This window comes from Neolamprologus multifasciatus, chromosome 14, assembly GCF_963576455.1.
Source record: "Neolamprologus multifasciatus chromosome 14, fNeoMul1.2, whole genome shotgun sequence".
Classification (NCBI taxonomy): domain Eukaryota; kingdom Metazoa; phylum Chordata; class Actinopteri; order Cichliformes; family Cichlidae; genus Neolamprologus; species Neolamprologus multifasciatus.
The window spans coordinates 9850626-9866106 of record NC_140452.1 but is presented as its reverse complement, the minus strand read 5'-3'; the positions used below and the strand labels follow the sequence as shown (position 1 = coordinate 9866106).

The 15481-nt window shown below is 42.9% G+C and overlaps 2 protein-coding genes and 1 long non-coding RNA gene across 3 annotated transcripts in view; 1 reads left to right on the top strand and 2 right to left on the bottom strand.

Annotated features, from left to right (window-relative positions):
* Nucleotides 1–7: 7 nt before the first annotated feature.
* Nucleotides 8–3690, top strand: mrm3a (mitochondrial rRNA methyltransferase 3a). Its single transcript, XM_085131011.1, has 4 exons — nucleotides 8–583; nucleotides 1043–1287; nucleotides 1370–1531; nucleotides 1621–3690. The coding sequence occupies exons 1-4, from the start codon at nucleotides 204–206 to the stop codon at nucleotides 2196–2198; spliced, it is 1365 nt and encodes a 454-aa protein (XP_084987137.1). The 5' UTR covers nucleotides 8–203; the 3' UTR covers nucleotides 2199–3690.
* The window catches only part of nxn (nucleoredoxin), a 68912-nt gene continuing 57042 nt past the window's right edge, over nucleotides 3612–15481 (bottom strand). Inside the window, exons 4-8 of the mRNA XM_085131012.1 lie at nucleotides 13281–13381; nucleotides 13045–13151; nucleotides 11764–11943; nucleotides 11101–11225; nucleotides 3612–4148 (exon numbers count right to left, since the gene is read on the bottom strand). Coding sequence (XP_084987138.1) covers nucleotides 3966–4148; nucleotides 11101–11225; nucleotides 11764–11943; nucleotides 13045–13151; nucleotides 13281–13381 — 696 coding nt within the window. The 3' untranslated portion in view covers nucleotides 3612–3965. The remainder of the gene's footprint in view (nucleotides 4149–11100; nucleotides 11226–11763; nucleotides 11944–13044; nucleotides 13152–13280; nucleotides 13382–15481) is intronic.
* On the bottom strand, nucleotides 6187–11094 carry LOC146503532 (uncharacterized). The gene is made up of 2 exons (XR_014868758.1): nucleotides 8693–11094; nucleotides 6187–8319 (listed from the first exon to the last, which is right to left on the bottom strand). It is a non-coding gene; the product is annotated as an uncharacterized LOC146503532 (long non-coding RNA).

Sequence of the window (15481 nt, the reverse complement as noted above, 5' to 3'; positions counted from 1 at the left end):
ATAAAACGGCTACTATAGGACTCGTTTAGCAATTTGTGACATATTATGTTATTAAATAATTACATTAATAACGCCACCAAATGTGTTTGGTTTATTTTTAATTTGTAAACGCAATGTCAGCTATTAAAAGGTGGTGGCGCTAGGCGGGTTAGCTTGTATTTCTGAAACATCCTGACAGATGAGAGAAGAAGAAAGCAGGCAAAATGGCAGCGTACACAAGAAGCATGATCTGCCTGATTTCCATGATAGAGCGACGTGCTTTCCTAACAACCAGGAGCTGTGTCACTGTGGAATCAAAACGGTATGTACGCGGACTGAGGAGGAAACCTGTCAGAGTGCTGTTTCCTGAAAACGAGACGGGAAAAGTCATAAAGGCGCCTCAGATTCAGTCAGACGAGCCAAAGATCCAGAGGGAGACCAGGGGAAGAATCATATCTGCAGCAACACAGCATCACGAAGAGAGAAACTCTGTCAGGACGAGGACTGATGCGCAGTCAGCTACGAAACATGCTTTTACTGTGACAAAGAATGAAGTGGACGGACTGCGCTATGAGAGGGCTTCGCCCGGAGATAAAAGACTGGCGTAAGTCTCACCGAGTGAGGGCAGTAGCAGAGGTGATTGAGCCAGAGGCCATGGGCCCTGACATACAAAACAAAAGCACAATTATTAGGAATACAGCAAGAACAAAGTCGATGTGCCGAGATGTAGTAACCACAGAGAGATAAAGCTGATGAGCCATACCATGGAGATGTGGGAAAGAGTTTTTGAAGCTTGTTTAACGAGAGAGGTGATGGTCAGTGAGCACTACGTAGAAAGAGCAGTACAAATGTGATGTTTGCTTTGAGAGAACTGATGGAGAAATATTGAGATGGTCAGAAGGAGTCGGACTGTAACTTTGTGGATCTAGAGAAAGGATATGATAGGGTGCCAAGAGAGGAACTGTGTAATTTGTCCCAAGGTAGACATAGATTTTGTAGCTGTCCTCATCCTTCTGAAGCCATTCCTTCCTTGTCCTCTTCTTTCTCCACATCTCTGCTCTAGGAGGTTAGTGAGTGTGGCTCGTTCCAGGACGTTTCGGGACCACCAGGGTAAAATCCTTCTCGAAGGCAGGCGTTTGATCTGTGACGCCCTGGATGCTGGTGCTAAACCACAGACTGTGTTCTTCAGCACGGTGGATCGACTCCGAGAGCTGCCCTTAGATAAGCTGAGAAGGGCCACACTAGTGAAAGTCAAGTTTGAGGACATTAAGCTCTGGTCTGACGTTGTAGCCCCACAGGGAGTGATTGGTAAGGGTCAGAATTTCTTTTTTGGCTCACGATGAAGCACTAATATCTCCATTATTTCTGACTCTGACCTCTTCTTCTGCAGCGATATTTTCTCGCCCAGATCCGTCACGGTTAAACTTTGCAAGTAAAGGTCACTCAGTGCCTTTGTCTCTGATATGTGACAACATCCGGGATCCTGGGAATCTCGGGACTATGCTGCGATGTGCTGCTGCTGCTGGCTGTCATAATGCCCTCCTCACAAAGGGTAGGTTTACAGTAATTATTAGAGATCAAGTTAATAATCCTGTGAAACCTTCCTTTGAATTTTGGGAACTTTGCATTTTTTCCAAACAGGTTGTGTGGATGTTTGGGAGCCTAAAGTTCTCCGTGCAGCAATGGGCGCCCATTTCCGCCTTCCCATCTATCCCAGCCTTGACTGGGATGATGTTGAAAACCATCTCCCTAAACCCGTGACTGTCCACGTGGCTGACAGCAGTGGCAGCCCCGACAGAAGTAGAGAAGTAGAGGTTAATGTGTCTCCTGAACCCTCCAAAGCTGGAGATTACGGCTGGGTCAGCACAAGACCCAACCGCAAAAACATGGAGTACGAGGATTACGATTCGGATTCGGACTCTGAACATGAGGGACTTTCACTCCCCAGAGTGGACACTAAGCTGTACTATGACAGTTGGGCTCAAAGCCCAGCTGCTCTTGTGATAGGTGGTGAGACGAATGGTTTGAGCCTTGAAGCAGTCAAGTTGGCAGAGAAAACTGACGGCCACAGGCTCTTTATTCCCGTTGTTCCTGATGTGGACAGCTTGAATTCTGCCATGGCAGCTAGCATTCTTCTGTTTGAAGGCAGGAAGCAACTCTTAAAACTACAAACATCTGGAAGGAAACGTCAATGTAAAGCTGAGAGACAGTTTCCATGATGCTTCTATTAAATATCAGACTGAACAGAGTGTCCCATATAATACTCTTAACAGTACATTTGCAAACTGTGTTTCTGATTTATGTGAATTTGAATGTGTTGTTTTCTTTCACTGCAAAAAAAACAAAAATAAAGCATTATCTACAGATAAGCCTTAGAGATAAATCTGGATTAGGTGACTGTGAAGCATCCCTCAGTTATGAAACTACTGGCTCAGGCAGATAACTTTCCTTGCTGTACTGAGCATTTTGTCTCCACTCGCCTCACTTCATCAGTATACATGCCATTAATTCACATCATTAACTCCTCCTCTCCATGCTCCTGTTTTTTCCCTCTTTCTCCCCCCTTAACCCCAAATGAGTCCCTGAATGTGGTTCTGTTGGAGGTCTCTTCCTGTTAAAAGGAAGTTTGAATTATTATGATGAATACAGTTGAAAGGTCAAAGAATTTTTGGTGAGTTCCTTAAAACAACTACCCTCAGTTCCTCATATATTCATGGAAATTTTAAAGGTGCGCTTTAATTTAAATATTTGTATTAGCAACAAAATACATCAAATTTCTGTAATACTGCAACTTTTTCCCCCCACACACAAGCTTTGCTGTATGTGTTAATCACGATTGCATCAAATACTTTTAAGTTCATAATAGTTCATAATACTTTCAGAAGTTTCTATTTCACCTGAGATTTTAGTGCATCAGCAGAAAGAGTCGAGGTACAGACTCGCCCATAATAAATGCAACATTAAGTTTGTCATTTGATCCCACACAGTTTAAACTTCTGAGAAAGGAACTGGAGCGTCACTGGACTATGCGTCTTTTCCATATTCAAGAGCTAACTTTATTGATAAAACTAAGCAGGAACAAAACTCTTGTGCTTGCCAGTGAATGTTTAATTGGTGTGAGAAGCTATGACTAAGGTAACAGGATATAAAAGGGATTTATACATTCAACTTTTCAAAAAAAAAAAGAAAAAAAAAAAAGCCATTTTTGTGCCTCTAGAAAAAAAAATAAATCTGGACTTTTTCCATTAGGGGGACCTTCACAGAAAGTCCTCATAATGACTTTGAGATGAGAACCGACTAGAGATGACTTTCACTCATGTCATGACACAAGAAGACAGTGGGGGTTAAACATCAGTCACTGGTCTGTCACAAGCAAGTAGAACATGCTCTTTACTGTATGTGCACCTGTCAAACTGTGGGATATTTATTTATTTAAATAGGGCCAAGAAGGCGTACAGCTACATCCAACTCAAGTTTAGCACATCTGCACTACAGGTGAAATACAACTGTAAAAAAAAAAAAAAAAAAAAAAAGATGATTTTATTTATTCTTTCTTAACTTCATTCAGAAAACAAAAGTAACAAGAATCTTGCAGACAAAACAGAAAGCAAAAGATTGGCTGTATAAGTAGGTCCACTGGGTAATTCTCCGTTTTCTCTAGAAATGCCACCATGAGAGAATTAAAAAAAAAAAATTCTGAGGCAAAAAAAAGGGAAAAGAAACAACAGAATCTCCATATATATTACTGTATGGACTATAGTCAATGCAAGGCACCACAGGAGAAAGAAGGGACTCCATGAAAGAGGAACACATCTAAAATAAAAATGCTAAAATGCCAGTAAAAAGTGAGACATCTCTCTAACAGTCAGGATTGTAGCTGGGAGAGAGAGTGAGAGCCTGGAAACTGTGGGGTGTAGCAATAGGTCAGGGATGGATGATGGCGTGAGTCCCATGTAATATGTCCAGTTTATACGTGGACAGTCTCTTTAGATGGGCTCCGGTTTGAGCTTTTCAGCCAGGAAGTCGCCGACAAACTGCTCCACCACGGCCGGCGTGATCTCCTCCACATCGCGAACGTACTTAGCACGGGCCGACATGTCCAGGATCGTGAGCAGAGGTGCCGCTTCGGGGAGGTTGGTGTAGTCTCGCAGAGAGTCGCTCATGTCATCCTGCAGGGAAAGAGAAGGAAGTACAGCGCTGAGTGTGATTTTGTGTGATAGAGCGGTACATTCCTCACATGCGGGAATGGTTAAGCTACAATCAGGGCCTCTGGTGGGACTCGGGCCAAAATGACACAAATCTGTCATTGCTTTGACTAAAGCAAGCCTGTGATTAAAATTATTTAAAAAAAAAAAAAAAAAAGTTTAACAGCAAAATCTTTGCCTTCTCCATCCTTTCACCACATGTTTCAAGTTTCAAGTCTTGTCATGTATAGCATCCTGACATTACAGGTTGGGATACCATCATGATGGAGAGGAAAATAAAAATATACAAATATATAAAGTCTTTGTTCCCTGTAGTTTTGGGTTGCTGCGAGTTCTGAACATTCTGTGTGGTGAATTCAACATTTTTTCTTTTGCATGACTTCAGTTTCACACCTCATTTAATTTATTGCACAATGTGACAACTTCAGTCTCTAAATTATTAAAGAAAAACTAGAAGAAAATATCCTCTATCGAGGCCAATGCATTTCAAAAAGACAAGTAATCTGGATTAATGCTACACCACAAAGTGTAAGGTTCAGCCTGGAAGTTTTAGCATAATTTTGGTGAGTGGGCAAATCTTACATATGATTGGCCCAACATGAGTAATCAGTCCAGACGTTCTCTCAAGAACTGTCAGCAGTTAGAACTGCCGGTACATGTACATTAGTACTTCAAACATTTTGTTTTCATTGCTAGTTCGAGCTAAACAAATCTAGTGCTTGCTGATGACACTGTGCGCAGCGCTCCGAAGATGCATTTTAAAAGTGTAAACAGGCTCACAGTTTTATTTAAAAGGGGCTGCAAGTGAAAGAAGGCTGTGAATCCCAACTCTACTGCAGCATAGACAAACAGCTAAACCACCGGTGTAGAAATGTCACCTAAAATGCCTGAAAATGTCCCACAAAGATCAACAGGATTGCAAGTGCTGCAGTTCTGTACATGGCTTGGGGATGTCTTGTTGGGAGATAAGAGGGAGCTTTTATACTGGCCACAATTGCTGACATGGCATTTGAAGTACAACCAAAAACCTGGAGGAGACACTCTAGACATTTCCGTACTCCACAGCGGTTCACACTTCAGAAAACGAGGACAGCGCCCTGCACTTGAACTTTGCCACGCTATAAAATCCAGAACTGCTTGGCACCATTTATTAATGCACACTTCTTGAAAGAGAATATGAGAAACTCTTCTCTGCCATCTTCCTGCAGGCGGCCTGCCCAGAGAGACCACAGAGCTGCTCTTTAGTCACACATCCTGCTGCATAGAAAGACGGGAAGGACCCCGGTGGGCGTCCAGAAGCATCCCTCCTTTATCAAAAGCTCACCCACATCAGATTTGACTCCCATCGCAGAGCATATTAATGTTAGCGGGAGATGGAGCAGTGCAGATTTGAGAGGGGGTGTGTTAAAAATACATTGCTGCTGGGTGTATAGTGGGGATTCCAGTTTGAGTTCTTTCCAGTTATTTTAAAACAGCTTCACCATTTTTTTAGCCTGAGGCTTGATGTCACCTTTCACCCCTTAACAAGTCAGGATTACAACCTCTGTACCCAGAGATTATAGATATGAATCACTACGGGGGGAAGGCAAGCAGCAACTTTCAAACAAGCTTGAGAGGGCCATCAATTATTGAGGCTGAACATGAAATCACAGTTTCGTAATTCAGCTTAAAGTTCCAGCCGCGAGCGCTTCGGCAACGGGCATTCCTGCCTGGACAGAGATCCATTATTCTCGGCGAATGAATTTCATGTGTTGGGTTTAGCGAGGTCACATAGTTCTCTTAAATGCTTACAGCTAATATACTAATAGCATTTGCAACATTTTCCTCATCCTCATGACACGATGGCCCAGCTTCTCCTCAGCTTAGCTTGCTGGCTTGGAGGGAGAGCCTCAAAGATTAAAGATCACTTCCATATGGCAAAGATTTAGTTTCGAATGCAGAACATACAAGGAAAGGCCAGAGGGTGGCACTGCAACAAAGAGCTGGACTTTAAATAAAGGCCTCTGATGCTGTTAGTTACTGATTTATGTGACAGAGTGAGTTAAGTGGAACAAAGTCAACGATATCGCAACTTTGGATGGATTTCCTGCTTCATGTGATACTCCTCGAAGTTCAATTTCTTGTCTCTTCTTTGTTATCAGAGGATCCGCAGCTACTCTTGTTAAATGGATCAAACCCCACAATGAGCCCTCAGTCTTTTCATTAAATAGCTGCACCGCTACCTAAAAAGGATAAGTATGCCAAGATGAAGTCTGTGATCTCTACTTTGCAAAACTGCTAACAGATGGAACAGATGAATTGAAGTGTGGCGTTTTGTTATAGGCAGCTAACTTCCTCTGAATAGACCATTTTATTATGCTGCAAATCACCATACATCAACTACTTAATGCTCACAGATGTAAGCTGTCACTAAGGACAATGTTGTTACGAGAGAAATACTGCTTAATACTACAAATAAAAGCTCTTGCTTGCAGGCTCACTTGCAGCCATACGAAGCGTAGATTAGAGATCATCTGTAAAGAAACCACAACGAGAGAAACTCCAAAATCCATCAGTGTGATCTTTTCAGTATTTTCGATATGAGAAGATGTAATCTCTGCAACAGTCTTCACCTCTGTGCATATTTTATTTTATTTTTTGTGGCTTTTGGCTTGTGGAAACTGCTTCTCATGAGGTGCAGTCATTTCAGAGGGGCCTTCTGCAGCTCAGCCGAGAACAAAAGAAAGAAAAAAGAAAAAAGACAAAGGGCCTCTCTTCTGTAACCCACACTCACAGCTGTGATAAGGCTCAGCTTGTGTTTACCGTGTGGGACCTGCTGGGCCGTGCCAGGCTTGTTCTGATTACTGATGCATTGTGGCATTTCAGAGACAGACATCGACCATCTGATAAGGATTCAGCTGATAATGATGAACCCAGCCACTCGCCCCTTAGCTGGCGTTGTGTCCATCTCACAGGTCACCTTTGATGTCCTGAGAAAAAGTCGTCATTTTCATAGATATATCTACCTTATACTGCTGAAATTTAAAACATTTTTACCTGGTGCACCAATAAATAAATAAAATCCAACAGATTAATTTTTCTACACAGTTACAGTTAAAGCAATGTGCAAAGGATTTCAAAATTTCAGTATATTGATTCGCCCATTTCCCATTATCCCTGCAAAATGTAAAGAAATGAGGGGTGTCTAAAGACCTATACACAGTGCTATACCTTGAGATGGAAAAAAAGTTATAACTTAAACTCTCAGTCAATGCAATAATTGTGTTCCATTTGGCCTGTAACTGTGGCTACGTCCACACTAGCCCGGATAGATTCGTCTGAAAACGCTCTGCGTCCACACGAGCGTTTTCAGTCGTTTTCACAGAGTTGTGCGTCCACATAGAAACGTCTGAAAACGCTTACGTCCCAGTACTGCGCATGCGTGAAAAACAAGACGCTTGGACCTGCCTGATTTCTGTCTGTCGTTTATTTACTTTCCTGATCTTTGAGACGTCGCGGCAAAATGTTGAGTAAAAGCACCGAGTTTTTTTTAATGGACTAACAATGAGTTGGAGTACAAAAGTACAAAATTGCAAAAGCGAGTGCGAGTTAAAGAATTTGAAGAAAAGCTATCTGGAGCATGTACTGACTGATATTAATCTTTAATAGGGCTGTTAAAATTGAGAGCAAACAAAACAACTGCGGTATAATGCCCTCCGCTATCTTTGTTTAATTGGTCACATGACTTCATCATACGACTAACATACGTCATCGTTTTAGGAAGTCTCCGTTTTCGTTGTGGACGGGAGGCCAAAACTGAGAGAAAACGATTAGTTTTCAAACAAAAATGCATTAGTGTGGACGTAGCCTGTTAGCAGCTAACAAGCTAGATGAACACACAATCGCTAAATATCACAGGCCTTTATCTTCCTTTTTGATGTTTAGCTGTGTGCTTTGTTAATATTTGCATGAGGTAATTTTCTGCAATGCCCGCATAGATAAAATACTGTTCCTGTGAATGCTTACATGCTTACACACATGGTCACATGTAAAGTTACCGGTCATCCATTTAGAAACATGGAGGCATAAGATCGAGCTTTGGTCAGCTCTACTACAACACAGACTTTCTCACAACCCAGAGCCCTCGTCTACATCGCTGAATGAGACCTGCTTGGGTCACTAGCTGGTAAGATAATTAAGCATAACCCTTCTGACTGGCCGGTTAGGTTATTATATCCCCACTTGTTGCTTTTGTTTGACACCTCACTGCAGAAACAGAAAAAGTAAAAACAAACAAAACCCCATATACATTTGTTGCTAGCTAAGGCCATATAACAGTAGAGTGCTTTGAATGGCCACTTGAGGCTGACCCCAGAAACGAACCCACTGTGCAGAAGGTCATTTTTTAAAACACAAGTAATCTCTTTAAAATTTTATTAAGGCTTAAGGCAAAAACCGAGGCATTAACCTCGAGGGACCACCACTGTTATACTATTGATCTGTATAAACATGTTGGACCACAGTATGACCTTGTCTTTCCACTAACATGATCAAAATGTGCATATGTGAAGCATTCACATTTTACATTAAAACATAATGAATGCGAAAGAAACTGCCAGTGTGCTACGATTTGAATAAATGCAGTACCAGAGTGGTTATGCAACCCACTATAATCTCAAAGTCAAAGCAATCATCCTGTTTAGGGACACGCACACACACAAATCAAGCAGGCAAAAACAAAGCTTTGAAAAGCAGAATCACAGTCACTTCTGGCTGCCACAAAAGTCTATTAAATTCTTATGTGACTGGATAATACCGCTCAAGTTCATTTTGCATGCAAGAGCCAAAACGCAGCAGAAGTTAAAGAACAAAAGATCTTTCATTCTGCGATTATAAATCAGTATACTGTACTACCCTGTGGCGTATGTTTTTTTACAGTTGGGTAAGAAGATCCTGTATCATTCAGCTCAGACTGGCCTCCCCCCTGAGGGGCTGCCAACATACTGCTGTCTCATGGACACAGAAAACCCAGCAGCTGGTCTGGCAGAGAAGTGTGTGCCTACCAGGGCAAACACAAGCTAAGCTGAAGGAGCCCAGAGCATGGAAGCTTCACAGAATGCCTGACATGGGAAGCGATATCTGACGCAACCCAGTCTGGAGGGGGAAACCTGGTGATTTCATAGCCGGCTGAGCTACCGCCAGGAAATTAGACCTGCACTACATGGATGTAAAAGTATACGGCTTAGCATGTGTTGCTCCTGAATAACCACAAGCTCCAGTGCCACAGCGTTTCTTTGCGTTTGTGCCAACATTTCTTTGACCTGACACATTTAACACGAAACGCTATCAGTCCAACTCGTGCTTTCCTTAAAACTTAAGCTTTTCTAGGTCTGCGTACATGTGCCACTGATATTCCAAAGCAGACATTAGAGTTGAGCTGCCAGTTAGCACATGTGCAAGACCTGCAACTGAAACTGGAGCCTGCTTTTGGGCAAGTGACACACCAGAAACCAGTGCCGTCATCCCCAGATTGAACTGGGAGGAAGGCTGGCTGGAGGACAGAGTGCGGGGGAACTGAGGAGAGGTAGCTAATCTGGTAATTATGTCTGCTGCTGCACCAGTTCTGGAGAGGTCAAGGCAGAACGACACGAGATAACAAGTATTATGAAAGCTCCACGGCTCATCCCACACGGGGAAGATGTGGGAGGAGATACTGCGCCGATAGAAAGGATGATTTGTCAGTATTGTGAGGGAGAGCGCTGCCACGCTCTGCGTCTACCCATCATGATAGAGGCGCACAGTTGAATTGTAGGTCATGGATGGGACTGAATGCCTCTCTTGCACATTCAAGAACAGGGCCTCAAATGCTTTAGTGGCCACTGAAGTTGTGGAAATGTCATCTACTGCACATGTGCACAAGTTCTAAAGTTTCATTTTTATTTAATTGCAAAGTCAAGGTTGGTGTGGCTGCCCTGACTTTCTGAGTGGAAAGTTTAACTGAAGGGGGCGCTAGAGTGGAAAATTCCAACTGGAAACTCTGGATTTCTCAGTTCCCACTTCAAATGGAAAGCAGCATCAGAGATTACAGAGCACCCTGAAGCCTGAGCTTTTGACTCATGGGGATTACTTGTCAATAAGCTGACTTCATTACTTGAAACTAATACATCCCCTTAAATACCCAAATCCAAAGCAGCTAAAATGAATTGTTGAATATAAACATATATTGACATTGTCAATATGTAACTTTGTGTTTCCAAAGTCTCTCTTCAACCCTACATTTATCCTTTTATGAGTCATTTTACTGCTGTTTAAGTCATTGTTTGGTCTTCTGACCCTCAACTGTTCTGTTCACTCTCGCCACTCATGCAGGGTGACTCTTAGTGGCAGCAGGCAGCTTTTTTCCAGAAAACTGACTCTTTATTAACTCACAGCAGTCACACGCAGTTAGCAAGCAGGTGGTGAACACCGAGCAGCAGCAGCAGCAGAGCCAGATGTTTCCCCACAGTAGTGGGTAGAAAACTGCAGAAGGGCCAAAGTGAGAAAGTAACTTCTGGATGTGGTCAAAGACAACGTGACAAAAATAGGTGAAATCCTCCTCTGGATAGAATACTGTTATTTCGCGAGAGTCTGTTTTTGTCTAATGCGTCTCCACCTCCTTAAAAACAAATCAGAAATGTTTGTTTATGCACGTCGCTGTGTTATTGCACTGGCATTTTCACTATCATGTCTGTATCTGCCTCAAAACCTCCAAACCAAAACAAAAAGAAACCAAAAACACAGGATCGTCTGAGCTGTACATTCAAAGACTAAATCATCCCGAAGCACAGCTCAGGTAGAGCAGGATGTTCAAACCTCGCACCCCCCCCCAAAAACAAACAAACCCCAGCTTATGCCAGTTTTGTGTGAAATGGTATTTCACTCTGTCGGCTTATCTCACCTCTCCAGCCACAAAGAACAGCAGCGGCGTCTCCTCCTCCTTCGCTTTGTACTTGGCCATGAGCTTTTCCGCTATTGGTTGAATCAGCTCCTTGGCTGGCTCCAATTCACCTTCCTCCTCAGCGTCTGCATTAACCAGGAAAGAGAAACAGAGCTCTGTTAAAAGCATGAAGAAGCCACATGGGAGAGGAAAAAACGAACAGATGAGTGAAAGTAGTGGCTGCAAGGATAGGCAACTGGAGGACAGATGAGTGAAGAGATGAAAGAAACTACACGTACAGATGGTCCTCAGTATTGTTATGCGATTTGGTTTGGCCTCAGGAGACACCAGGGTGGTCTCATATTTTGAGGGTCATCACTTTGCACTCTCAAATTCTTTTCCATGTCTGTTTCCTCTCTACACCTTAATGTCTAAATCACGCAGTGCCATTCACTGGAAAAATTCTTTTCTTTTTTGCATTAGCATTCCCGTATTAGCATATAAATAGATGGAAACAGTAAATACTACATGAAGCATTTCCCACAGCATTTCCCTCTGGGACCTTTCGACATTGGAAGAATTTTCCGCAGAGTCTGACATTCAATATGCTCTAAATAAATGCCACTTCATTCAGACAGAGCCCCATGTGGAACTTCGCCGAATTATAAAGCCTCAGCCTCTCACCCACAAACAGGACGAGGCAGGGCCCTTCGTGGAGCTGCACGGCGTTTGACTCGCTGAGCTCGAGCACGGGCCGAGGGTGCCAGGGAAAGAGCCGGCACTCTGGGTCGTTCAACACCTCCACCCGGCCCTGTCGCGTGATCATGTGACCCTCCGTGTCCAACAGAATCAACGTGGGAATACCTGGAATGGAGAAAGATGATGATGATGAAAGGAAGAGAAACATAGGAGGGGAGGAAATGGGCAAAAGCCTGGGAGGTGGTATGGGTCGTTTCCTTTAATTATCGCATCATGACGCACTCTTTTCACTTTCACAGTGAGATTTTTTTTTTTTTTTTAAACCTCTTTTTGGGGATTCTCACTTCCCTCTAGCTCTGTCCGTTACCCCTCTGATAGTGCTTTTACAAGCCACCCACACTGTGAATACAATTCCTTTATCAGAAACAGACACAAATCAGGCAAGCAAGCAGCAATCAGTAAATTCCTGTCTGCACATGTGGACTGAAGTTAACTGAGGTGGGGGAAATCAGAGACTGCAGGGGTTTGAGTGTGTGTGTGTGTGTGTGTGTGTGTGGGGGGGGGGGCAGTGTTAACTGGTCCAGTACACATTCCTCAAATTCTTTGCAGGACAGGCCGACGGCCAGTTTTCGCTAACTTCATCCACAGTCATCCACTCACACACTCAGGAGGAAGGCACGGCACTTCCGCAGTGAGACGGTAAACTGGATAACCAGCCCACATTCCTCAGGCTGCAGGGCGATCTGTGTTGCTGTTTTGCCCGCCCAGCACAAAGAGCTGTCAAGCCTTTGTGCCAGTGTTTCAGTATGTGACATAACCAAGTTTGGCAGAGAGAAAAAAAAAATAGATGTATCCACTTTCTGCTCTTATCTTAAAAGGCACACTGTACTCAACAAGCACATATACATATTTTTTCCTGATCTGTACTGTTATTTGTTAGATTTTGAAGAAACTGGCCTTCTCTTGAATGTGATGTAACTAAAAGGATCTTGACTTGTAGCGCTCAAAGTGCCAAAACTGAATAAATTAATAAGGCAGAACTATTTTCTTCCTGCTGTTTACATCTGCCAATAAAAACAACAGCGTAACTAACCAACACCATCACTAGCATCAGCCTCTCATCGCAGGGAGATGATGGATGCTTTTCTGCCTTTTGTGCAGTGATGCGGTCGGCTGCAACTCTCAACAAAGCAATGGATAAATAGCATAACAGGCCAGCAAAAACATGCATATTCAGCGATAACGGTGATGGAGCTGGTGAAATACCTTGTATTCCGTATAGTCTGTTGAGCCGCGATCGCCGAGCCTCATCTGAATAAGGCACTGCCAACCATGGCATCTCGCTGAAGTACTGCTTAAAGGACTCCTCTGACCTGAGTGGGTTGGAGGGGAGAACCGAACAGGAAGACAACAGATGCTGATTTCTTGGTTTTAATAACAACAGGTAAGCAGGGACCCAGTTGGGTTCTTAACAGGCAAAAGGCAGGTGCAGTGTCGCTCACCTGTCGGCGCTGACGAACACTATCTCAAACTTCTGGCCCGACTCTTTGACGGTCCGATACGATTCCACCAACACACGAGTCAAACTGCGGCACGGTGGGCACTGAGAGAGAGCGAACGAGTGAACATCTAATATACACAGTCACAAGTGTAATAAGGTGCTCATTTCCCAGGGTTTTTCCCCAAAACTATTTTCCTCTCTGCCGCCAAACACCTTTCCACAAACTAGTAATTCCATCTTGTTTTGTATCCAGGCTATTTAAAACGTTAATCCAGAGGAATACTCGAGCTTAAGAAAGTATTTGCTCTACTGTGTGTGTTTAGAGCGCCAACGCTATCCAAGCAAGGGGGAGCGGTGGCATGGCTGGCATTACGATGACATCAGAGCACCATGACAGTGAGAAGCAAAACAGACTAGTCTCAACTTCCAGCCTCTTTCCCATGCTCTGTTTGCTTTGTATCTGTATTTTCTTTGTTTTCTCTGCTGTGAATATATAATAAAATAGAAACGTAATATTTAAATCAGCTTGAAGAGTTACAAAATGCATGCCACATGTTTGCATGGAGTGAAACTGAGGTTAAAATGATTTCAGGGACAATAGATTTTCTTCTCTTCTCTCAGACTGTGCTTATTTAAACATTGATTAGCCCATGAACGATAGGTAATTCAATTAATGAATGCCGACTGCTTCAGCTAAGCGAAGCACAAGGACAGAAAGTACCAAAATACACATACATATACACTCATCAGCCTCTTCACCAAGTCCACCTGTTCAACTTCTCAGTAACACAAATATCAAATCATACAATCACATGGCAGCAGCTTTGTGCATTTAGGAATGTAAACATGCTTAAGACAACCTCTTGAAATTCAAACTGAGCATCAGAATGGAGAAGAGAGGTGACTTTGAATATGGCACGGTTGTCAGTGCCAGATAAGCTGGCCTGAATATTTTAGAAACTGCTGATCTGCTGGGACTTTCCCGCAAACGCCTTGTTGATGTCAAAGATCAGAGGAGAATAGCCAGATTGCTTTCAACTGATAGGAAGGCAACAGTACACTCAAATAACCGCTGGTTCTAAAAACGGTATGCAGAAGAACATCTCTGAAAGCACAACACATAAAAACTTTGAAGCAGATGGACTGCAGCAGCAGAAGTTCCCACTGGATGCCACTTCTGTCAGCTAAGAACAGGAAATTTACAATTCACACAGGCTGACCAAAATTAGACGGCAGAATATCGGAAAAAATGTTGTCTGGTCTGACGAGTTTCCAATTCTGCTGCAATATCCAGATGTTATGGTCAGAATTTGGCATTAAAAACAAAACAAATCAGGAAAGCATGGATCCATCCTGCCTTGCATCAATGATTCAGGCTGCTGGTGGTGTCATGGTGTGGGGGATATTTTCTTGCCACACTACGCATCATTTAAAATCCACAGCCTACCTGAGTATTATTGCTGACCATAATCATCCCTTTATGATCACAGTATACCCATTTTACAATGGCTGGAGACTAATGAGCAACATCGTAAATCACAACATCTCAAACTTGTTTCTTGAACATGAAAATAAGCTCACTGTACAGTACTCTAAAAGCCTCCACAGTCAACAAATCTTAATCCAGTTATGTGCAGTACTATCATGGCTGTCCAGGCAACAAATCTGCAGCAACTGTGTGATGCTCTTGCATCAAAACGGACAAAGGCGACCATTTTCCACAAAAAGGCTGAATGCACTGGCCCAACTTCGACTCTAGCCTGGAGCCTTTGCTCTGTGTCTGCACCACTCTCCTGCTTTCTCCACTGTCCTGTCTAATAATGGCAAAAATGCCCCAAAATAATTTTTCAAAAATGCCAGATTTATTGCTTGTGTCACAGTGACTACATCTTTAACATACACACAGTAAGCACATTCCCTGTAAATATGGATTAATGCCATAGCTGCTTCAGTTTCCTTCCCTGTAAATATGTTGAGGTATTTTTGCTAGACTTAATTACATATCATATGTCTAAGGCTCATCTCATCTTCCTGTTTACTAAGTAGAGAAGCTTAAAGCTTCCTACAGTGGCACTTCATCATATCAACACAAAGGGACGTTGGGACAAAAGCACAAAGTATCTTGTGTAGTAAGTGCGATCTTCCCTTATACCTTACAGATATAAACACTGTATAAGTGTGTTTGGCTCATTACACAAGCTT